Source organism: Saccharomyces cerevisiae, chromosome XIV (assembly GCF_000146045.2).
Source record: "Saccharomyces cerevisiae S288C chromosome XIV, complete sequence".
In the NCBI taxonomy this organism is placed as follows: domain Eukaryota; kingdom Fungi; phylum Ascomycota; class Saccharomycetes; order Saccharomycetales; family Saccharomycetaceae; genus Saccharomyces; species Saccharomyces cerevisiae.
In genome coordinates, this window is record NC_001146.8 from 631566 (window position 1) to 654665 (window position 23100).

Genomic DNA, 23100 nt, shown 5'->3' on the forward strand with positions numbered 1-23100 from the left:
ATACTTTCCTGCGAAGGTCTTGTTGGAATATGTAGTAATCTCTACCCGCGTTTTTAGTTAATGCTGAATGGTTTTTGATGGCTCCTTTTTTCTTAGAGTGACAGGCGCGGCAGCCCCTTAACGCGGGTACCTGAACAAGTAAATCCGAAAATTCAATTTGACAAGGGAATCATTGGGCTGACAACAATAAGATGAGCTCTCTTATATTTTTGCCCAGGGAAAAATTTTTTGCCCACTAAAGATATGCAATATTAAAAAATTTGATAAAAATAAATCAATGGGGGCGAGCCGGGACTCGAACCCGGGACCTCCCGCACCCTAAGCGAGAATCATACCTCTAGACCACACGCCCGGTAGAAGTTGTTTTAATGAATTTCAAAATATGGTACCTCAACATCAATAGATCATCAACCACAACGTAAAACATGCATGTGAGGCTTAGGTGATTTTTGAGATAATTGTTGGGATTCCATTGTTGAAAAAGGCTATAATATTAGGTATACAGAATATACTAGAAGTTCTCCTCGAGGATCTAGGAATCCTCATATTCCTCTGTTGATAATTAGAGGTTAAAAATTAGTATTAATGAAGAAATAAGTACTGATCTTCTTATACTAAATAAGAGATGTATATAAAACACACGCTGATTGGTCATATTAATCATGACCAATATAATAGTGATTCCGGTAGTTACTAAACATTGATGTGACGACTCATATTCCTCATATATGTACCTACCATAACATGTTCAACTAATAGGTCTTTAACACAGCTTCAGTATTGTCTGAGCTTCTCGTTTAACATTCCTTCTGCAATAGGCGCAATCACACTTAAACGTATACGAGGTGTACATTAATATACGATGTAAGCATTAGATTGTTACCATAGCAACTCATGTCACTATTAATTACTCTCGTTCCAACAAAACAATTCTTAAAAATTCACCAATTTAGCTTCATGGCAAGGCTTACAGATGATTAAAATCGTGTAGATCATGGAAATCGAACCTTTCACGTTCTGCAGAATTTAAAGTGACTCCATGGCCAAGTTGGTTAAGGCGTGCGACTGTTAATCGCAAGATCGTGAGTTCAACCCTCACTGGGGTCGTTTTTTTTCTTATTTCAGATAGTCTTGTCGGTAGCAAACAGTCAAATCGCTATCACTTACATGTGATATCATTTCTGTACTGCTTATGCACTATGAAGTGCGGTTTCTTTTTTATGCGATATTACATGTGTCAATAGCAAAAGGGGTAAACCGTGCTCCTATACAACAAGAACAATAGTTCGGAAATGCATGAGAACAGTGTTGTTTTATAAAGGATTCTATGTGAAATAAAACAAAGGCCGATTTGTTCGACATTTGCTGGGCTTTTCATAAATAATGGATCATAAGAATATATAATAGGGGTAAAAGTTATTTTAGCCTGCACTTTTGTGTTTTTAGAAGAACACCTTATCATTGCTAGGTAATGCGAATGGATGGACCATAATGTACGAGTTTTGTCTTGTGGCAATACCTGCGTAAGCGTTGTACCAGGCAATGAAGGCTACTATCACACCAAGGACCCCACCAGCTCTAGTGACGCCAACTTCGCCTGTGAAGTTTGCAATGGATAGAAGTAAGAAGGTCACTGCTAAGAGGAAGAATAAGGCAAAAAACATTATAGTTGATTTCATGGTGCAGACGGAAAGACCGAAGGTGAAGAGTGCCCATCCTAGGAGGTAAAACCCTAGCGCATTTCCAAGGTCGGATTCCTTGTCCTTATAGGCATCTAGAATTCCAAACCAAGGGATGTATATAGCACCGAAGCTTAACCAAAAACCGCCGAAGGAACACAGGGCTGTACCACCGAAAGTGTTCTCTAAAGCGATTTCCCAAATACCAGCAATGAGTTGAACGAGGCCACCGTAAAACATGGCACACCCAACAACAACATTAGGGATAGTGATGCCTTGGGCTCTTGCATTGAACATGGATAGGACAAACGTAGTGAGGGCAAAACCGGAAAGTCCTAGTGGAGCAGGATTTGCGAATTTATGGACTGGCGCGGGGGCTAAACCGGGATTCAGAGTACCACCGAATGCCTCGAACAAATCATCCCTTAAAAATTTTTGACGGCCGATGTAAATATACTCGTTGTTTTTGCCCGCAGTATATATTTTGCATATGGACTCTTGCGAGTGGCGGCTCTGATCGTTGTTTTCAGAGATGAACTCACCCTCGGAAGAATCGAGTGCCTTAGGGTTCTCAAAAGCGGTGTTGCCGCTGCTTTGTTCTCTGTCAGACATGCCTTTTATTTTTTTCTGTGATTGAAGATTGTTTTTGATTGATCTGTAGAATGTTACATAGTTAGTTATGGCTATTCTAGCTCTAGGTAGGACAGTTCTCCTGCTTTATATATTTTGCTTGTTCAAAGATGATCACGGCTGTTCTCGGAGTGCGTAACTGCTTGAGAGTTAAATCCGTCGAAGTTGCTGATCATTTCCAGAAATGAGGAGACTGTTGATGATCTACTGTGAAATTATTGCGGGGCTGGTAGCATCTACTGTCACTATTATTGCCATGTCGGCTGGTATCGGAGTTCTCCCTCCGCCGATTTAGGATGGAGCCGTTCCAGCCGCGTCCGCTCTTAAGCGTCCGTAATTGGTCAACAAAGCATTTCAGCCGTGGTGATTGGAAGGAAGGTCAGCTTTCCTGTATTGCGTCTCTATCTACTTACAATACGAATGATACATTGAATTACGTACTAGTGTGAGATAGGGGTAGTCAAGAACTTCAAATTGTCCATTCATCGAAATAGACCACTTCCTTGTCGTGTTTTGAAGCCGGAAACATCTTGAAGTAGTTAAAGATGGAAAATTCTTCTTCATCCTCCAAAGCCTTATTACCTGCCTCCGGCTCGCCCTCACCTTGGTTCATTTGTAGAATGCTCTCTAAGGTCACTCTATAGCAGTCATGCGTGACTTTTTCCAGCTTGTCGTCGTACACTAAGACTTCACACAAAGATCTGATATTTGAAGGGGTTAACTCGACATTGGCCACTTGTGCCGCTGTAATAAATTCCAAAATTTCTTGTGTGGTAGAGTAATTTTTTACGTTTGGAGCATAAAAGACGTTTTTTTTGGGTCCATTTTCGAAATTCTTGAAGCCATTAGGGAAGGTGTTCTCTGATATGAACCTCCAAACAATAGTCAATAAACTATTGATAAATTCTATATCCAGCTCTCCATCTGTGAACCATGGACCTCCTGTGATGTCCACAGAGGGTTGTAAGCTGTACAACATGTAGATTTTCCTTGTGGGAAACTTTACACTCTTAACACTCTTCACGTATCTTTGGGATTCTAAACTCTTCAAGCATTTAAGAACTACATGCTGATGGAGATTGGTTCTTGCCTTGATAGTCTTGGACCATATCCCTTCTCTACCGCTAGCCTCGATATAAGAATATACCAGTGCCTCTTCAGCCGACATGGTGGCTTTCTTTTGCGCCTCAGATTCTAAGACACCTTGAAATTTTAATTCGTCGTTTTGTTTTACTAATTTGATCAAGTTCTTGTCTAGCAATTCCTGTACAATGGACATCAAGTCTGTTAACGACCCGATTCCCATTTGTTTTTGGAGTTCTTGCTGTGTAAATAATGCGCCTATTCCTTTCGACATCATCTGGCTATGTAAGGTTTTAGCATTGTCCGATAGCTGTAACCCATTTTCTATCATTCCACTCATATTCAGGATATTGGCGCTGTAAATTCTTCACTTGATTAAGATTTTCTGTAATGATCTCATCTCACAAATACATCGCAAATCAACTTGAAAATTTTTAATACAATAAAAGATTTGAAGGAAAAAAAAAGTGCCTGTGCGCGATGTTACTTAAAAACAAAAAGATTAAATAATTGCAATATCATCTAGTTGGATTCTAAATATACTACCAAACAAGGGCTTAAACATTTTAATAAACGATTTACATATTTACTGTGGGTATGGCAATGGGTGAGCGTAGGTATGCTACGGTAGGCGATGTAGTGAGTAGTGCGGACGAACCGTAGCCGTAACGTTTAATGCCCCCTGCCTTTTCTTCTCAATTGCTCACATGTAAGCAAAGTCTTCCAAGAATCTGGTTTTACTCGTAGCCTTTTAACGCTGTTTTTTTTTTTTGCACACCTTTAAAACCTATAGAAACTCCTTCATATAAAATGTACTAGTTATAAGATGACTTTTTATATTCAAAATTAGAAGAAAACTTAACTAAAATTAAAAAAATAGCGGCTATTAAAAGGTATTAAAAAGTGAGAAAAAAAGAAAAAAATTATAAACTTGAGAAATCAAAGGAGACTAAATGCATAAGCAAAGAGAAGAGGATCTCCTCGGATGATAGATTTATACAATTACTCTAACTTAGAAGGTTTACTAGACGGATTAACGGACTTGAATCGAATTCCGAAGGAATACTCCGCAGTATTGGAGCCATATTTTCAGAATATAGCAAGAAATGCACATTTAAAGTCTAGAGCTCTAAAAATTTGTCGTTCTAATTTCCATAAATGGAACGAAGAAGGTGCGAAGACAGTCAATCCGGAAATTATAAGAAGATGCCTTAACCTGTGGTATGTTTTGAAGGGCAAGGAATATAAAAAGTTGAAGGATCCTCCGCCTGCTGATAATATCATTAAGGATGAGATTGATGTCTCATATGTTAAGAATTTGAATGTAGTCAGGTTGGAATTTGACGAATTTGGTAAACTCATAAGTAATCCATTAGAGAATTTGATCTTGGAAGAGGTCGAAGTGAATGATTTCATACAAGAATAAACCTAAAGTGTGTTCACTCATCTAATATGCACGGAGCCTACCTTTTAGCTTTTGCTGCCAAACTAAACCAAGATTGAAAGATATATAATCGACTATCTTTCGTCTCGTAATCTGTATCATGCAATTTAAATTAATTATCAACATAAAATGCTCTAGTTAGCACGCGCATATCCAGGAAAGTTCACCAGTAACTATGTACTAGACAAAAGCAAACTGTTCGGAGCGACCATACACCATATGTTGTTGAATCAACTTTTCTTAAGGCTCTTTCGAGTTCATCATTAACCAACCTAGGTATTTTCCCGATTTTTTGGTAATATGTCAAAACAGCTACTTTGTATACATTTATAGACGCCTGGTGTCCTTTGAGCCTCACTTATATAAAGTAACCTTCACAAGATTTTGGATTTTGGTAATACATACGCTACTGCTATTTCTTGCGGAGCAGCAGAATCATCTTGCTCGGCCTCCTTTTCTGAAAATTTCGATGATACCTGAAATAATCATCATTAGCAGAGGGAATTTAAAAATAGAGGGTGTAAAATTATCAAGATTTTTTTTTGCTAAGGTGAATGAGTAGTGAGTAAAGAACTAAGAACAGTATGTCCGTTAGCACGCCAAGTGAGTTAGACGCATTAATAGAACAAGCCACTAGTGAGAGCATTCCCAACGGTGACCTTGATCTCCCCATAGCGTTGGAAATTTCAGATGTGTTAAGATCTAGAAGGGTAAATCCCAAAGATTCTATGCGTTGTATAAAGAAAAGGATTCTCAATACGGCCGATAATCCAAATACCCAATTGTCTTCCTGGAAGCTTACCAATATATGTGTAAAAAATGGTGGAACGCCTTTTATTAAGGAAATTTGTTCCAGAGAGTTCATGGATACCATGGAACATGTCATTTTAAGAGAAGATAGCAACGAAGAACTTTCTGAGCTGGTAAAGACCATATTATATGAACTATACGTAGCCTTCAAAAATGATTCGCAACTTAACTATGTGGCAAAAGTTTATGATAAATTAATCTCTCGTGGCATTAAATTCCCTGAAAAGCTAACACTTTCCAATTCTCCGACTGCAATGTTTGACTCGAAGACGCCCGCAGATTGGATTGATTCTGATGCTTGTATGATTTGCTCCAAAAAGTTTTCTCTACTAAATAGGAAACATCACTGTCGTTCCTGTGGTGGAGTTTTCTGCCAAGAACACTCATCAAATAGTATACCCTTACCTGATTTGGGTATATATGAGCCAGTCAGAGTATGTGATAGCTGCTTTGAAGATTACGATTTGAAGAGACATGACGACAGTAAAAAATCTAAAAAACATCGCCATAAAAGAAAGAAGGACAGGGACTACTCAACTCCTGAGGATGAAGAAGAGCTGATAAGGAAAGCAATAGAACTCTCCTTGAAAGAATCTAGAAATAGCGCTAGTAGCGAGCCTATTGTCCCCGTTGTAGAATCAAAGAATGAGGTGAAGAGACAAGAAATAGAAGAAGAAGAAGATCCTGATTTAAAAGCTGCTATTCAGGAAAGCTTGAGAGAAGCTGAAGAAGCGAAGCTACGCAGTGAGCGTCAAAAAGCCTCTAGACAGATGCAACCCCAACAGCCATCACCTCAACCTCAACCTATCCATTCCGTTGATTTATCTGATGAGGAGAAAGACAGCATATACATGTTTGCTTCACTTGTCGAAAAAATGAAATCGAGGCCCTTGAACGAAATTTTGGAAGACTCTAAATTACAAAACTTGGCTCAAAGAGTATTTGCTTCCAAAGCAAGGTTGAATTATGCTTTAAATGATAAAGCTCAGAAATACAATACTTTGATAGAAATGAACGGCAAGATTTCGGAAATTATGAACATATACGATAGATTATTGGAGCAACAGCTACAAAGCATCAATTTGTCTCAGCAATACACACTTCCACAAGTCCCTTCTGATCCGTACAATTACCTAACAGAAAATGTGCAAAATCCAGCAGAAAGCTATCAAACACCTCCCCTCCAGCAACTATCATCTCATCAATACAAACCACAACAGGATGTCTCACGCCAACAATCGGTAAAAGCAAATTCATCACCTACCACTAATATTGATCACTTGAAAACCATCGATGTGACACCACACGCACAGCAAAAGCCTCAATCGCACGTTGAACTTGCACCTTCGGACCCACCTTATCCAAAAGAAGAGGCCGAAGATGAAGGAACACAGGCAGTGCAAGATGAGGAATCCTCCACACAAGAATCCCGCGAAAGGCCGTATCCAGTAGAAACAGAGAATGGTGAAACTTCAATAAATAAACGGCCTCAAGGCATTACACGTTACGATTTTCCAACTGTTCCTGCACGCAAATTCGTCCAACCGGAGTCAACTGTACCACTTCCTGCAAGTTCCTCTGAAATTCCGATCAAAGAGGAAAGGCCGCCTAGTCCTCAAGAGGAACTGCTAATAGAGCTTTAATATTGTAGCCTTTTCTATGTATTTGTAAAAAGAAACCTAGCGCTTATAAATATATACATACATATATATATAATTGCTTGTTACGCAACTTATACATATTTCTGTCATTAAACTAGTTTTTAAGGTGAATATTCATAATTTATGTCAGTATTAACATTGAAACCGTCAAAAAAAAAAGTATCAATATAGACAAAGGAAGGACCATTTTAAGAAAGTGGTTTTAAGGAAGAAACTTGTTCCTGCATATTTATAGTTAATTCCTATCTTCTTGTTTATCCTGTTTTTTGACCACCTGGCTTGCAGCTAATAGTGAAAAAACACAAATTTTTACCAACCTTCCATGGTATAGTCATGTTGTATACTCGGTGTAACACTAGTAATAAACTTTAAGAAAACAATCAAGTATTGGTCTACCCGTAACGAATCATCAATATCGTCTTGTAAATCCTCCCAGTCTCCGACACCGTCCAGCTCTTGTTCTTCCTGCAGCTCTTTCCTTCTTCGTTGTCTAACCACACGAACCTTATCTAGCAATATTTTCATTACATTAGCATGCTTACATGGATGAATGGAAACAGATAACACTGAATTCTTGTAAAAAGGTAGCTTTTCAATGGTGGCTGTCTTTGTTCTATAATCTGCTGATATATCTTCGAACATCTGCTCAGGGCTTAGTGGTGAACCATTAGAATTAAACCCCACTATATACATTTTAGGGACCCTATAAGATGTCGAGTACGCAATATAAAGGTCGTAATACCTTTCTTGCGCCATATCTTTGGCTAGGCCACCTTTAGCATTAAATTCTTCTGTATCGTCATTTTCATCCTCCTCTTTTATTTCCATGTCTTGTATTAGCTCATCAATATCATCGATAGATGAGTCCTTGGTCCCCCCCGCAGGCGTACTTTGCACATGTTCAGTTTCAGATCCTATGTATTCCAGAACATCATCTTCATCTCCATCTTCTGCAAAACCTTTCATGATTACATCTGGCCCTTCAACTTCGACACATTGCTCGGCACGTTTATCACAGGGAACTTTTCTAATTATCAGAAACTGCTTATTCTTCGGTAAAAAATCTCTGTAACTAATATCTGACGACTCTTCGTTCCACTTCCAGGTGGGAAACATATGACATAAATAATCACCTGCTTGTACAAACTCCTCAGGAGTTATTTGACCTGTGGTTAAAAAGGTAGATTTGTGCGTTATGGGGGTAAGATATTCTCTCCAACTACTTAGTGTAGATCTAATCATGATAATAAAATTGTATTTACTCCTTTGTACTTCTTTGTTCCTAACTTCTAGCTAGCTTGATATACGTCAAGTGTACGTAATCATTCAAGTATCTACTTTCCTTTAAATAGCCCTTCGCTCTGCTTCCCTTATAATAATAATGTCCGTGTACAAAATTGAATGCCCAAGAAGGTGAAATTTGAAAAATAAGAAATCTACTAAATACCGATACGAAGAAGCGTATAGTAACAGCCATTACAAAAGGTTCTCTACCAACGAATTCGGCGACAATCGAGTAAAAAATGGGCACACTGTTTCGAAGAAATGTCCAGAACCAAAAGAGTGATTCTGATGAAAACAATAAAGGGGGTTCTGTTCATAACAAGCGAGAGAGCAGAAACCACATTCATCATCAACAGGGATTAGGCCATAAGAGAAGAAGGGGTATTAGTGGCAGTGCAAAAAGAAATGAGCGTGGCAAAGATTTCGACAGGAAAAGAGACGGGAACGGTAGAAAACGTTGGAGAGATTCCAGAAGACTGATTTTCATTCTTGGTGCATTCTTAGGTGTACTTTTGCCGTTTAGCTTTGGCGCTTATCATGTTCATAATAGCGATAGCGACTTGTTTGACAACTTTGTAAATTTTGATTCACTTAAAGTGTATTTGGATGATTGGAAAGATGTTCTCCCACAAGGTATAAGTTCGTTTATTGATGATATTCAGGCTGGTAACTACTCCACATCTTCTTTAGATGATCTCAGTGAAAATTTTGCCGTTGGTAAACAACTCTTACGTGATTATAATATCGAGGCCAAACATCCTGTTGTAATGGTTCCTGGTGTCATTTCTACGGGAATTGAAAGCTGGGGAGTTATTGGAGACGATGAGTGCGATAGTTCTGCGCATTTTCGTAAACGGCTGTGGGGAAGTTTTTACATGCTGAGAACAATGGTTATGGATAAAGTTTGTTGGTTGAAACATGTAATGTTAGATCCTGAAACAGGTCTGGACCCACCGAACTTTACGCTACGTGCAGCACAGGGCTTCGAATCAACTGATTATTTCATCGCAGGGTATTGGATTTGGAACAAAGTTTTCCAAAATCTGGGAGTAATTGGCTATGAACCCAATAAAATGACGAGTGCTGCGTATGATTGGAGGCTTGCATATTTAGATCTAGAAAGACGCGATAGGTACTTTACGAAGCTAAAGGAACAAATCGAACTGTTTCATCAATTGAGTGGTGAAAAAGTTTGTTTAATTGGACATTCTATGGGTTCTCAGATTATCTTTTACTTTATGAAATGGGTCGAGGCTGAAGGCCCTCTTTACGGTAATGGTGGTCGTGGCTGGGTTAACGAACACATAGATTCATTCATTAATGCAGCAGGGACGCTTCTGGGCGCTCCAAAGGCAGTTCCAGCTCTAATTAGTGGTGAAATGAAAGATACCATTCAATTAAATACGTTAGCCATGTATGGTTTGGAAAAGTTCTTCTCAAGAATTGAGAGAGTAAAAATGTTACAAACGTGGGGTGGTATACCATCAATGCTACCAAAGGGAGAAGAGGTCATTTGGGGGGATATGAAGTCATCTTCAGAGGATGCATTGAATAACAACACTGACACATACGGCAATTTCATTCGATTTGAAAGGAATACGAGCGATGCTTTCAACAAAAATTTGACAATGAAAGACGCCATTAACATGACATTATCGATATCACCTGAATGGCTCCAAAGAAGAGTACATGAGCAGTACTCGTTCGGCTATTCCAAGAATGAAGAAGAGTTAAGAAAAAATGAGCTACACCACAAGCACTGGTCGAATCCAATGGAAGTACCACTTCCAGAAGCTCCCCACATGAAAATCTATTGTATATACGGGGTGAACAACCCAACTGAAAGGGCATATGTATATAAGGAAGAGGATGACTCCTCTGCTCTGAATTTGACCATCGACTACGAAAGCAAGCAACCTGTATTCCTCACCGAGGGGGACGGAACCGTTCCGCTCGTGGCGCATTCAATGTGTCACAAATGGGCCCAGGGTGCTTCACCGTACAACCCTGCCGGAATTAACGTTACTATTGTGGAAATGAAACACCAGCCAGATCGATTTGATATACGTGGTGGAGCAAAAAGCGCCGAACACGTAGACATCCTCGGCAGCGCGGAGTTGAACGATTACATCTTGAAAATTGCAAGCGGTAATGGCGATCTCGTCGAGCCACGCCAATTGTCTAATTTGAGCCAGTGGGTTTCTCAGATGCCCTTCCCAATGTAAATGACCGACATTGACTCACTATCCATCCGTGTATTATTTCAAAGAGCGAAAAGAAGGCGCGTCGCGTCGACGCGCCTTTTTAGGCTAGAAAATAAACAGAAAACAAAAACAAAAACAAAAAAAGGCGAAAAAACAAACGAAAAAACAAACGACAGTAGATAGAGGAGAAGGTTTTTGACAGGTTTGTGTAATTGGTTATTTGCTTTTATAGATTATATATACACAAACTTAAAACACTGTTTTCTAAGTAGGCTGCGGAGAGGGCCAATTGCAGCAGCGACGTACGCATAGAGGAAAAACAACCGTTCATGTCCATTATGAAGCAGAGGCTACCACTGGGGGAGTTTTCCAGCTCGAAGATCAACAAACTGGCAATTGCCAATATTGCAGACGCTAGCGAGCCTAGAAACCATGGAGAAAACAACGTCGGGACTGTGTGTCTTCCCTCTATCAAGAGTTTGATGGTTAGTCCTGAAGTATACGAAAACACGAAGAGTCTTCCTGTTCCCCTAATGAGGAGCAGTGGCGGAGGTATGGCTTGTGCCAGTAAGTCCTCATGCCAGGATGGTATTAGTACGAAAACAACGTCTAGAGATTACTCTGAGCTTTCCAAGAAGTTGCAAATTCGTTTACAGTTCGCCTATTATAAATACAAGACTAAGCAAACAGACAAAAATTTCACAGACTTGAAATCAAAGCATAGCATTACGAGGCCTTCCAAAGTCGCGACTCACAGTAAATCAGAACCTTTAACTAGGAGAAGAAAATTAGTACTATCTCAGGGTCATTATAAAACCCCTGCTAGGTCTAAGATCAAAACTCCATCTTCGATTTGCTCTCACGATAATACATCTTCCTTTACATCTTTCCGCGGTGTCAGCGAAAGCTCGAGCACTACCGCAGATATGAACGTCGCAGATACCACCACACCAATACGCAACAACATAAACACAAAGCATTCAAACAGTCATAATCGCACATTGTATCAGAGACAAGAAACACCTACAAGCATCAAAGCCGCTAAGTCTTTAATTCATCTCTTTACAAGTAACCAATAATCCCACCCCCAATATTTCTATCTTTCATTTTCATTCTCCTTCATTGTGTATATAATAATATTATTGTCTTCGTATATCTTCCACATTACCTTTTCACTTCCGCTTTAGTTCTGTACGTATAATTAGATAGAATATCATATAAAACCTGATTTTATTAGTATCGATTGCAATTCTACTGCGGCCATTAACTGTAACCGAATTGAAGAAAATAAAAGAAAAAAAGAGAACATGCATAAATGGGAAAAAGAAGGCGAAGCATACCAGCATCTACCAGAGAGACACGAGCACTGAAAGTCGCCATAAAATGAATCTACAGAACAACGTTTTAAATCAGATACACCAGATTCTGCTGCCTACGAATCCTACTCTCGATAAACCTAATGCTGAGGCTACAAAGGAAGAATTTTCGTCTGCAGAAAATAGAGATGAAAAAGACTATCTTACCAACCAGCAGCCGAAAAATCTGAGTACTCCCTCCACCAGTTCCAACGGTGAATTTATACCGCATATTTTTTATTCGCTGCACCAAATAAGGAAGGATCCAAACAATCTCTCAAATCAATTGGAAACCTTAACAGGTTCGATTAGACATCGTTTGAAACTTTGTAAATCTTTGATATCGGAAAACGAAGATACCAAGGATTTATTAAGTAAAAGTCCATCAGAATGGCAGGATATCATCCATCAACGTGAACAAGAACTGCAAATTAAGAGAGACGTCTTGGATGATCTTTATCGCAAGTTACAACGATAAAATCTATGCTATCTATCTTTAGTCTATATATATATATATATATACATACGCATACCACATCTTCAAACGTGCATATAGAATGGAGCCTGCGTTTCTAGCAATACACATACACCTGTCAAAAAACCTTCACCGCCTCCCCCTATTTGTTTTATCGTCAATTAAATCTTTAAAGATTTGTGGAACCATGTCTATCAACCATTCTTCCTTAGGGATAACTAGACAGTCCCTGATAAATTCCTTCGACGTTAGCATCAATTGTTGATAAAGCACATATTTGCTTGGTCTCTGCGCCTTTTCCTTATGATTAACGAAAAGTATACTGGTAGGATGAACACTAACGTTCAGCCCACCTGATGACCTACCCATGGTTTGATAGCCGGTGGGGCCTAATTGTACAATATTCATCGGAAACCCGCTGATGAAGCATCGAGTTATTCTAGCATTTATGTAGCCCGCTATATTGCCTATCTTCATCCTGGCTTGGTCGTTCTTTTCAACTAATCCAACCTTTTCACTGCACCTGAATAATTGGTTTCTAATATTTCTTACCCTCAACATCGTTTTGAATTGAATTTTGTGGTCTTGACACCAACTTCTGGAAAATTTAGAGTTTCTCCATTGGTTGAAGATTTCCAAATACAATATGTGATCACTTTCCACTTCGCTTAACACACTTGCCGCAGCATCTCTTTTTTGACCAATAAATAATGAAGGTGTTTCATGTAGCATCGAAACTATGGTCAAACACTCTTCTAGTACACCTTGACATTGTTCGTGCGTAGCAGCTGTATAAAGCACTTTTGCAAATTCAGGTTCACAAGGAAACTCGCACATCATTTTACCTAACCGAGTGATTGTCCCTTTGCTATTTAAGGCACCTAAAATGTATAAATTTTCCAAAGACTTCCGTAATGTGGGGATACTGGGCTTATCCATCAGGGGAAACTTTATTAGGTCAGTAACGCCAAGCGATAATAATAATAACACCGTATTAGAAAGATTTGTTCTTGTGATCTCAGGCTTAGGCATAAGTTCCAACTCGTGCAAATATGACCATTTGGTAAAAATTCTAAAACATTTTCCCGGCCCAACACGACCAGCCCTACCGGCACGCTGATCAACTGAAGCTCTTGAGCATGGAACTGTTAAAAGTTGGGTCATTCCAGTGGAGGGTACGTACGAATTTTCCTTAACAAATCCAGGATCAATGACATATCTAATACCATCAATGGTCAATGAAGTTTCCGCAATATTAGTTGCCAAAACAACTTTCCTACAATTTTCCGGAGTCGGCTGGAAAATTTTCAATTGCTGCTCTTGGGGTAAATTTGCGTATATAGGAGTTATAATCATTTGTTTTGTTCTAGAACCTAATTTAGACATGATCTCCTCCAGTTTGGTTTTTGTTCTTTCAATTTCTTCTTGCCCCGTTAAAAACACCAATATATCCCCCGGTAAACTTTGCGTAGTATGAATTTGAAAAATAGTTGTTATAGCGGCATGTATATAGTTTGCCTCCGGCTGTAATGTGTAGTGGATATCTACAGGATATCTTCTCCCAGGAACGTTGAAAATGGGACAATTATCAAAAAACTCTGAAAATTTTTTTGCGTTCATTGTTGCTGATGATATAAGCAATTTTAAAGTGGGCCTCTGCGGCAAAATATCTTTCAGCAAACCTATCAGGATATCTGTGGCTAGAGTACGTTCATGAGCTTCATCAATCATAATACAAGAATATTTGCTTAATTTGGAATCTGTAAGAAATTCTCTTAGTAACATACCATCCGTCATATACTTTAGAACCGTTTTATTTGGGGTTGTTTTGTCTTCAAAACGGATCTGATAACCCACTTCCTTCCCAAGCACAACATTCATTTCATCTGCTACTCTTGCAGCAACAGAAGTGGCCGCCACACGACGTGGTTGTGTTATGGCAATCTGTAACTTTCCCTGATCAGTGAATCCATCTTCTACCAAATATTGGGGTAACTGTGTGGTTTTACCAGAACCGGTTTCACCCATTATAATCAAAACTTGATTTTTTTTGATCTCTTGTAGTAGCTCATCCTTGTATTGATGTACAGGCAAAAGTTTTCTTGCCTCTTGTATAGTCAGTATACGCTTTTCCTCAGTTTCTAAAGCTTGTGCTAGACGTGCCTCATATTGAAGTTTCTCTTCAGGTAGTAAATCGTCCTCCTCATTAGTATAATCAATCATTGCATCTGTGTCGAACACATAATCGTACTTGTCAGAGCCTTCCAATGTTATATCATCAGGGTGATCGCTTTGCCCCGCCATAGCATTTCGCAATTGTTGTTCTTCCCACATGCGTTGTCTGTTTATTTTGTCAATTTCTTTTGCATTCTTTATTTTATGAGTAACTTCTACGTTAAATTTAGAATTAGAAGAGGCGTACTTAGTTTCATTCTCGGAGTCACCTAGTAGACCCTTCTTTGTAGTAAGTTCATTATTTGACGTTATTTTTTCATCATACTTTGATGACTTTTTTTGTGATCCAAGTTGTTCTCCTTTTAAATTGTTCTTTTCTGGACCTTGGTTCGTATTAGAAAAAACTTTATTGGGGTCATAGCGTGATCGTTTTAGCTGCAAGGCAGAGTTCTTATCCTTGGCCTCTTTGTCTTCTTCCTCACCCAAGGAAGAAGGCTCTATTCTTACTGCATTGTCATTCTGTCTTGTAACTTCATACGTTCGTTTCACTCTTCGCTTACCGGTTTCAGATGTAATACTTGACATGTGTTGCTATACACGCTTGTTATCTATATAGATGCCAATTAAACATATAGCAGCTATCCGTTATTACTTATACAATTGATTAATATCACTTTTTAATTGTCCGGGTAACTAACTGTCTTCCACTTTCAGCACGTTCTCGTCATCAGGTTGTATGGGCTAGTACTGTTTTGGCTACATTTGAGATACGAGCACTTAAAGAATTCTTGCATATTTTCGATGATTAGTCTTTAATTTTCCCACTTGTTCTCACTATTTCCTCTATTGTCTTAATACGCTCACATATCGAAGTTTTTTTTTCATGCGATGAGCTTCGAGATGAAAAAAGGAAACTGAAAAATTTAGATCGATAAGATAAGAGATGTGATTTTTTTTTTTTTTCGTAAGGCTGTAGGCCTTGGATAACGTCTTATTTACTATTTATATGCGACATCTTCGATAATTTCATACGTTTAATTTCGAACTCGCATTTATTTTATTTATTATGTCCCATCGTATAGCACCTTCCAAAGAACGATCTTCATCATTTATTTCAATTTTAGACGATGAAACAAGAGACACATTGAAAGCTAATGCAGTCATGGATGGTGAAGTAGATGTCAAAAAAACAAAAGGAAAAAGCTCTCGGTATATCCCACCATGGACAACTCCATATATAATAGGTATAGGTGGTGCTTCAGGTTCAGGCAAGACAAGCGTTGCTGCTAAGATTGTGTCGTCAATTAATGTTCCCTGGACAGTATTAATATCTTTGGATAACTTTTACAATCCATTAGGCCCAGAGGACAGAGCCAGAGCCTTTAAAAATGAATACGATTTCGACGAGCCAAATGCCATCAACTTAGATTTGGCATATAAGTGCATTTTGAACTTAAAGGAGGGCAAAAGGACAAATATCCCAGTTTATAGCTTCGTCCACCACAATAGAGTTCCTGATAAAAATATAGTCATATACGGGGCCAGTGTGGTAGTTATCGAAGGGATCTACGCCCTTTACGATCGCCGATTGCTGGATTTGATGGACTTGAAAATTTATGTTGACGCTGATTTGGATGTCTGCTTAGCAAGAAGATTGTCGAGAGATATAGTTTCCAGAGGGAGAGATTTGGATGGTTGTATTCAACAATGGGAGAAATTTGTGAAACCAAATGCGGTAAAGTTTGTGAAACCAACAATGAAGAATGCAGATGCTATCATTCCATCGATGAGTGATAATGCTACAGCGGTAAATTTAATCATTAACCACATCAAGTCAAAACTGGAACTAAAATCAAATGAACACTTAAGAGAGCTAATCAAATTGGGCTCTTCTCCTTCACAAGATGTGCTTAATCGTAACATAATTCATGAATTGCCGCCCACCAACCAAGTTCTTTCGCTGCATACTATGCTTCTAAATAAAAATCTAAATTGCGCGGACTTTGTTTTCTACTTTGACAGGTTAGCAACAATTTTGTTATCATGGGCACTTGATGACATTCCTGTAGCACATACGAACATAATTACACCTGGTGAGCATACCATGGAAAACGTTATTGCCTGTCAATTCGATCAAGTTACAGCTGTTAATATTATTCGATCTGGCGATTGTTTTATGAAGTCTTTGAGAAAGACGATCCCCAATATCACAATTGGTAAATTGTTGATTCAGTCCGATTCACAAACTGGGGAACCTCAACTGCATTGCGAATTTTTACCCCCAAATATAGAAAAGTTTGGCAAGGTTTTCTTAATGGAAGGTCAAATCATAAGTGGTGCGGCCATGATCATGGCCATCCAGGTGCTTTTAGATCATGGTATTGATTTGGAAAAGATTAGCGTGGTGGTTTATTTGGCCACTGAAGTTGGTATCCGACGTATATTAAATGCATTTGATAACAAAGTCAACATTTTTGCTGGTATGATCATCTCCAGAGAAAAGTTACAAAATCATCAATACAAATGGGCATTGACCAGATTTTTTGATTCAAAGTATTTTGGTTGTGATTGAGAATAATTAGAGGCAATATAAAGTAAAATTAAATAATAGTGCACGTATACATACTATATTAGTAACCTTTCATTCTCTCTATGGATAATCTTAAAATCCCATTACTTTCAATATGCCATAACCTACTGTAACAATAGCGGCATAACTTAACAAACTGGCTGGTACACCTCTCGTAATAAATGTACCCACGGTCAAATATCTATCACCAACTTCATCAATCATTGAAATGGCAGTCACGTTGGGGAAACCAGAGGTTGGAAGACCCATAGCACTAGAGCATAATAGGGCGGCTATAACGATCAATAGTCTAGAATGATCACCTGAAGGTAGATTGGAACCGATCTCACTCATTAATGGTACGATGATCATTGCCGCGACGGTATGGGAGACAAAAGTGGCCATTACAAGAATCACTAGACCGAAGATCAACACAATAATGAAGATTGGTTCATGCTCAACCTGCGCCTTAATTAACTGTGCCATTGTAGACAATAAACCGGATGAGCTTACCGCCTTACCTAGGGTGGTACCTCCCATGGCCAAAACAACGATTGTCCACATGAAATTATTGAAATCATCCGAAGTTAGAAGACCTGTACCGAAGAAGACTACTATAGGTATAATAGATATGATTCCCATTTCACCAAAGATACCGGAGATTTGGTTTGAAAGACACCAAAGAACAATTGTTATAATGCAAACTAAAGTGACAAACCATTGCTTCAGAGTGAATGGATCACGGGATGGATGCAATTGCAAAATTTTCACATTTGGCTCAGGAGGGAAGGTTATGATCAATAGCACCCAAATTGCCATGACACAAATAAAGCACACAGGTAGCGCAATCATAAACCATTCAGCCCAAGATGGTGAAGGGTCCATTATACCAATAGAAAAAATGTTTTGAGGAGAAGCGATGGGAGAAGACATACCACCGATATTGGAGGCAAGAGCGATACCAAGAATTAGAGCTTTGGCATAGGAACAATTTCTTGGCAGTGTTCTGAGCAAAGGTTGAACAATTGAATAGCAAAGAACGGGGGCAGCAACATTAGAAACCCACATGGAAACAAAGAGCGCCACAAACATATTTGTTAAAAGAATAAAATGTGGGTTTGTACCGGCGGATGCCAAAATATGCGTAGAAAGGACTTTGGCAATGTTGTACTTGGAAAGGGCGGCTGCTAAAGTAAACCCACCCAGCAAAAGCATGATGACACTCGACCACATCGTTGATAAGATGAACTGAGAGGAATCACGGGGAGACATTGGTTGGGAGGTGATAGGGTCCTTGATAACAGGGAACACTACAATAAGCAGAGGAATCATTAGAGAAGTCACGAAAAGGGGGATGGTCTCAGTGGCCCATAATAAAGATGCATATATTAAGATGGCGAAACAGTTTTTCTGTAAGGAATCCTGCGTAAAAGGAGTCAAATTAAAAGTTAATAATGCAATGAAACATGAGGTGATTAACAGAAACTTCAGCAGGGAAGTTTGGCCCATGATAAATTGCAACCATTGCTTGGGTGGTAAATGCATGAGTTCACGGAAAGTTAGGGAATCCGTTGATGGAGCGATGATACCGGCGCCACCACTCGACATTGCCATGGATTCAGTAATGTTGGCATTGGGGCGCAATTGACTGGAACTCAACTTTGAAAACTTCTTGTTGTCAGTCTTGGCAGATTGGTACTTTCTCTCCAAATTCATCATATCTTTCCAAACGGTGTTTCTTTCCCAAACTACGTGATCTCTCAAATGAGAGGATAATTCACGCTCAGCATCCTGGAAATCGAGGACTTCTTGTCTGTTGCCATCTTCGTCTTCTTCATTACCGCTGCTGTTTTCGTCATTGTTGATTCGGTCAGCGTCCAAGTTAAACGTATTAGATGGTCGACGCGTGCCCTTGTTCAAGCTAGCGTAAGTGAGGATGGTCTCGGTAATGTGATGCTGAATCCTATTTATTGTAGCAGGATTGAAAACATGCGAATGGAATTTGATATAGTTCAAGTAGTTCTGCTTCAAGTTCGTATTTAAGGACTTGTCAAATTTCTTGCAGATCTTGGAGAACCCGGTCTGGTTCAACTCAATAAAGTCCTTCAACTCGGACAACTGGGTGTAGATCGATATCAATCTTTTCTTTAAAGAGAGCCTATGTTGGGTAAAAGGAGAAAGATACACAGGGTTAGAGTTAGAAAGCGACACTGAAGCGGAGGCCAGGTTTTGCATTGAGTTACCATTATTAGTCGTGTTCGAGACCTGCGTGTGGATGACGGGTGCAGAGTCAATCGACATGTCTGTCAGAGAGGGGTTGGAGTCCGTGGAGGAGACACTACTAAACCTTCTTTGGCGTTGTTGTGACTTAGACTTCCTGTTTCTTGCAACACTTTGCAGTTGATGCTGTTGCTGCTGATTAAACAATTGGGTGGCCTTGTTCGTGTTTTCCAGTTCCATGACATCGTCCTTCAATTCGTTGTAGTTGGCGATAAGACCTGTTTCTTGAGATATGTAGAATTTATCAATTTTTTTCAATTCTTGGTTTAAGGCAGCAACAAATTTAGAGATGTAGAATTGATCATCTGGAGAAGCATCTGCCAATAGCGGCAGATTTTCATCGTTGGCGTCATGTGGCTCCACAACATGGTGCTTATTGTTACTGTACAGCTTATCTTTTTGCAAAGAATAGATCAATTTTTTCAGCTGCGAATAGGCCAGATACTTGGTAGACCATTCTGGTACAGAATTGAATTGTAAGGAATGCGAGAACTTCATGTCAGTCTGCAAGTTACCGTGTCACCTTCACAGTTTTCTTTTTATTTGACTAAGTAAAAAAAGAAAAGAAGTTATTTTTACTAAGATTTTGAGCGGCATTTTTCCTAGTTACTTATCAATTTTCATACATGCAAGACATACTCAATTTTTTTTTTTTTTTTTCAGTTTTAAAATTAGTCCTGATCAAAAAGCCATCACGTGGATCCCCGAAAAAAAACGGATCCGGGTAACCAGAAGTATTTTTTTCAAGGGAATAAAAGTTACCCTACCAAAATAAAAAAATTCAAGTAGGGTAATAAAGTTCCACCCCCCATCAGGATTATCGTTCTCTGACATCACCCACTCTCTGCTCGCTCTCTGCTCGCTCTCTGCTTTCTTTCCCCACGCCGGAGTGATTAAGGCGGATAGGCCCACCTGAACACCTCGCTCAGAACATCAGCGAGAGTTCCAGCCCCTCTACCCCTTACCTCTCGCCGCCCCTCATTTCGGATCAAAAGCAAAAGAACAAAGGGCCTTCGCAGAAACGGAAGGTTTCGACCCCTCGGTGCCGTTTTAATTTCTTTTTCTGGCCAGTTAAGCTTTTTGACTTTCTCGAATCAGCCCAGTGCAAAACAGTACGCATACGAGCACACAAATGTATATATATGTGTATGTATATATGTATATAGGTATGTGTGTGTACATCCGAAGCGTAAACTAATGATCTGCAAGTTTCAGATTTTTTCTCGAAAAATATAACTAATAAACGTTCCATGTCGTCCACGGATATCAAGCCTTGTGCCGTGAACATCCCTGTTTCCGCTCACATCACCTTCCACTACAAGTCGATCGCGGACAGAAGCAGCAGCAGGAGCAGCAGCAGCAGCTCCTGCTCCTCTGCTACATCTAAAGCCTGCTCCCCCAGAGGCAGCTCCGTCGGCTTACCGCCTGCTTTATCAACTGACAATGAAATCGTCGAGACTGTACTTAATGTTTCCGCTCCCGTTGTAGCAGACCCTACGCGGCCCTCATTGTTCAAGAGTAACTACACCGCAGCCTCGTGCTTGACTTCTGACCCAACCTCGCCGTCACTACTGCCCTCTTCTAGGCGCAACTCTGTATTGCCGGCAAGCGACTTCCACCAATGCGCGCATCACAAAAACTTTCAAAGAAGGGCCAGTGAGCCACAACTGCCCTCCTTCGATAATCGCTCGTCGTCCGAGATGAAAAGGTCCGTCTCGTACGCCCAGCATAGCATGATGTTCCCCATCAGTGACCAACAGGAGCCGCAAACATCCGCGTCTCCTAACGACCACTCAGACCCGTCTTGTCCTTGCAACAGACATCACCACAGAAGAAACTCGGTCGCCGTCAAGTTTGACAAACCATTGTATGAGAGACTAGAGACGTAGTTATCCATTCGTCCATCCATCTGTCTATCGTCACACAGCATTTCCCATCCCTCCTCTATACATACATACATATACAGTTCTGCGTGGTCTACGCAGCCATGTATATATATATTTCCGTCGTTTTATATATTCATTACTAAAATCGACAATGCATTTTTTGCCGCTTTCCATTTCCTCTACTTTGCTCATCACTTCGCTCGAAGAAAAAATGAAAACCGTCTTGAAAAACTTTTGCTATTTCATCCATCCAAGCCACACCAAATAGCGCAGTCACACAGAGATCATGGTTACATATGCTGGAAAACTGGTTCTAGCTCCAATGGTAAGAGCCGGCGAACTGCCCACGAGACTGATGGCGCTGGCCCACGGTGCAGATCTCGTCTGGTCCCCAGAAATCATCGACAAAAAGCTAATTCAGTGCGTCAGGAAGGAAAACACTGCACTCCAAACTGTCGACTACGTCGTGCCGTCCAAGGTTCAAACGAGGCCGGAGACGCTCGTTTTCAGAACATATCCAAAACTAGAATCCTCTAAATTGATTTTCCAGATCGGGTCTGCATCCCCGGCTCTGGCCACCCAGGCTGCTTTGAAAGTGATCAACGACGTCAGCGGGATAGATATCAATGCAGGCTGCCCCAAACACTTCTCTATACACTCCGGCATGGGCTCTGCCCTCTTGCGCACCCCAGACACACTGTGTCTCATCTTGAAAGAACTGGTTAAGAACGTGGGTAACCCTCACAGCAAACCCATCAGTGTGAAAATAAGACTCTTGGACACCAAGCAAGACACTCTACAGCTCGTCAAACGTCTGTGTGCCACGGGCATCACAAATCTTACAGTTCACTGCAGGAAGACTGAAATGAGAAACAGAGAGCAGCCCATCACAGATTACATTGCGGAGATCTACGAGATATGCCAGGCAAATAACGTGTCGTTGATTGTGAACGGCGCTATCCGCGACCGCTCTCATTTTCATGATTTACAAGCGAATCATTGGAAAAACACTAACATTGGTGGTATGATTGCAGAGTGTGCTGAACGGGACCCTACAGTTTTTGATCACACTTCTAAGCCTTCAGAAGACGGTCCATCTTGGGTCGTTGCTTGTCGCGAGTTTATTCAGTGGGCAACGAAGTTTGACAACCACATCGGCAATACAAAATACATGTTAAGCAGAATTGTCCCCGGAAAATCAGTCTTTTTTCAGTACTTTGCCCGTTGCAAGAGCCCGGAAGAAGTTAGTTTCGTACTAAAGCAATTGAACGATGATGGAAGCGCTCAAACAGATCCTTCAGAGTACTTGGAAAACTGCAGAGCTCAAGAAAAAGCTTTGAAAAACGCCAACGCCATCGCCAAGCAAAAGAGGAAACAGACCGATCACATAGGCAGTGACACTAAAAAGCAAAAGGTTGTACCCCTTCCCACAGATATATAATATATTCTAAGTAAAAAGAACGGATTATGAAAGAAAACGCGCATAATATATATATGTATGTATTTTCTAATTTATATTAGCAACTAAATTAAATTACATCAATACTATTTTTTTTTTTTACTTT

At 39.9% G+C, this 23100-nt stretch overlaps 13 protein-coding genes and 2 non-coding genes across 15 annotated transcripts, besides 3 other annotated features; 9 read left to right on the plus strand and 6 right to left on the minus strand.

Annotated features, from left to right (window-relative positions):
• Positions 1–280: 280 nt before the first annotated feature.
• Positions 281–352, minus strand: SUF10. The gene has a single exon. It is a non-coding gene; the product is annotated as a tRNA-Pro (tRNA).
• An 80-nt stretch (positions 353–432) lies between these two features.
• Positions 433–549: a long terminal repeat (Ty1 LTR).
• Positions 550–553: 4 nt separating this feature from the next.
• Positions 554–924: a long terminal repeat (Ty4 LTR).
• Positions 925–1033: 109 nt separating this feature from the next.
• On the plus strand, positions 1034–1107 carry YNCN0017W. The gene has a single exon. It is a non-coding gene; the product is annotated as a tRNA-Asn (tRNA).
• A 335-nt stretch (positions 1108–1442) lies between these two features.
• ATO2 (putative ammonium permease ATO2) lies at positions 1443–2291 on the minus strand (the record flags this gene model as incomplete). The annotated part of the gene is made up of 1 exon (NM_001183179.3): positions 1443–2291. One exon carries the CDS (start codon positions 2289–2291, stop codon positions 1443–1445), a length of 849 nt encoding a protein of 282 aa, NP_014399.3.
• Positions 2292–2778: 487 nt separating this feature from the next.
• RPC34 (DNA-directed RNA polymerase III subunit C34) lies at positions 2779–3732 on the minus strand (the record flags this gene model as incomplete). The annotated part of the gene is made up of 1 exon (NM_001183180.1): positions 2779–3732. The coding sequence occupies one exon, from the start codon at positions 3730–3732 to the stop codon at positions 2779–2781; it is 954 nt and encodes a 317-aa protein (NP_014400.1).
• A 366-nt stretch (positions 3733–4098) lies between these two features.
• Positions 4099–4339: an origin of replication (ARS1426; Autonomously Replicating Sequence).
• Positions 4340–4377: 38 nt separating this feature from the next.
• Positions 4378–4818, plus strand: SWM2 (Swm2p; the record flags this gene model as incomplete). Its single annotated transcript, NM_001183181.1, has 1 exon — positions 4378–4818. One exon carries the CDS (start codon positions 4378–4380, stop codon positions 4816–4818), a length of 441 nt encoding a protein of 146 aa, NP_014401.1.
• Positions 4819–5420: 602 nt separating this feature from the next.
• VPS27 (ESCRT-0 subunit protein VPS27) lies at positions 5421–7289 on the plus strand (the record flags this gene model as incomplete). The annotated part of the gene is made up of 1 exon (NM_001183183.3): positions 5421–7289. One exon carries the CDS (start codon positions 5421–5423, stop codon positions 7287–7289), a length of 1869 nt encoding a protein of 622 aa, NP_014403.3.
• A 327-nt stretch (positions 7290–7616) lies between these two features.
• On the minus strand, positions 7617–8549 carry ATG3 (Atg3p; the record flags this gene model as incomplete). Its single annotated transcript, NM_001183184.3, has 1 exon — positions 7617–8549. The coding sequence occupies one exon, from the start codon at positions 8547–8549 to the stop codon at positions 7617–7619; it is 933 nt and encodes a 310-aa protein (NP_014404.3).
• Positions 8550–8830: 281 nt separating this feature from the next.
• Positions 8831–10816, plus strand: LRO1 (phospholipid:diacylglycerol acyltransferase; the record flags this gene model as incomplete). Its single annotated transcript, NM_001183185.1, has 1 exon — positions 8831–10816. One exon carries the CDS (start codon positions 8831–8833, stop codon positions 10814–10816), a length of 1986 nt encoding a protein of 661 aa, NP_014405.1.
• Positions 10817–11124: 308 nt separating this feature from the next.
• NRM1 (Nrm1p) lies at positions 11125–11874 on the plus strand (the record flags this gene model as incomplete). The annotated part of the gene is made up of 1 exon (NM_001183186.1): positions 11125–11874. One exon carries the CDS (start codon positions 11125–11127, stop codon positions 11872–11874), a length of 750 nt encoding a protein of 249 aa, NP_014406.1.
• A 304-nt stretch (positions 11875–12178) lies between these two features.
• CSE2 (Cse2p) lies at positions 12179–12628 on the plus strand (the record flags this gene model as incomplete). Its single annotated transcript, NM_001183187.3, has 1 exon — positions 12179–12628. The coding sequence occupies one exon, from the start codon at positions 12179–12181 to the stop codon at positions 12626–12628; it is 450 nt and encodes a 149-aa protein (NP_014407.3).
• A 126-nt stretch (positions 12629–12754) lies between these two features.
• PRP2 (DEAH-box RNA-dependent ATPase PRP2) lies at positions 12755–15385 on the minus strand (the record flags this gene model as incomplete). The annotated part of the gene is made up of 1 exon (NM_001183188.1): positions 12755–15385. One exon carries the CDS (start codon positions 15383–15385, stop codon positions 12755–12757), a length of 2631 nt encoding a protein of 876 aa, NP_014408.1.
• Positions 15386–15866: 481 nt separating this feature from the next.
• URK1 (uridine kinase URK1) lies at positions 15867–17372 on the plus strand (the record flags this gene model as incomplete). Its single annotated transcript, NM_001183189.1, has 1 exon — positions 15867–17372. One exon carries the CDS (start codon positions 15867–15869, stop codon positions 17370–17372), a length of 1506 nt encoding a protein of 501 aa, NP_014409.1.
• Positions 17373–17462: 90 nt separating this feature from the next.
• On the minus strand, positions 17463–20147 carry PHO91 (Pho91p; the record flags this gene model as incomplete). Its single annotated transcript, NM_001183190.3, has 1 exon — positions 17463–20147. The coding sequence occupies one exon, from the start codon at positions 20145–20147 to the stop codon at positions 17463–17465; it is 2685 nt and encodes an 894-aa protein (NP_014410.3).
• Positions 20148–20899: 752 nt separating this feature from the next.
• Positions 20900–21538, plus strand: YNR014W (uncharacterized protein; the record flags this gene model as incomplete). The annotated part of the gene is made up of 1 exon (NM_001183191.3): positions 20900–21538. The coding sequence occupies one exon, from the start codon at positions 20900–20902 to the stop codon at positions 21536–21538; it is 639 nt and encodes a 212-aa protein (NP_014411.3).
• A 283-nt stretch (positions 21539–21821) lies between these two features.
• SMM1 (tRNA-dihydrouridine(20) synthase (NAD(+))) lies at positions 21822–22976 on the plus strand (the record flags this gene model as incomplete). The annotated part of the gene is made up of 1 exon (NM_001183192.1): positions 21822–22976. The coding sequence occupies one exon, from the start codon at positions 21822–21824 to the stop codon at positions 22974–22976; it is 1155 nt and encodes a 384-aa protein (NP_014412.1).
• Positions 22977–23100: the final 124 nt, after the last annotated feature.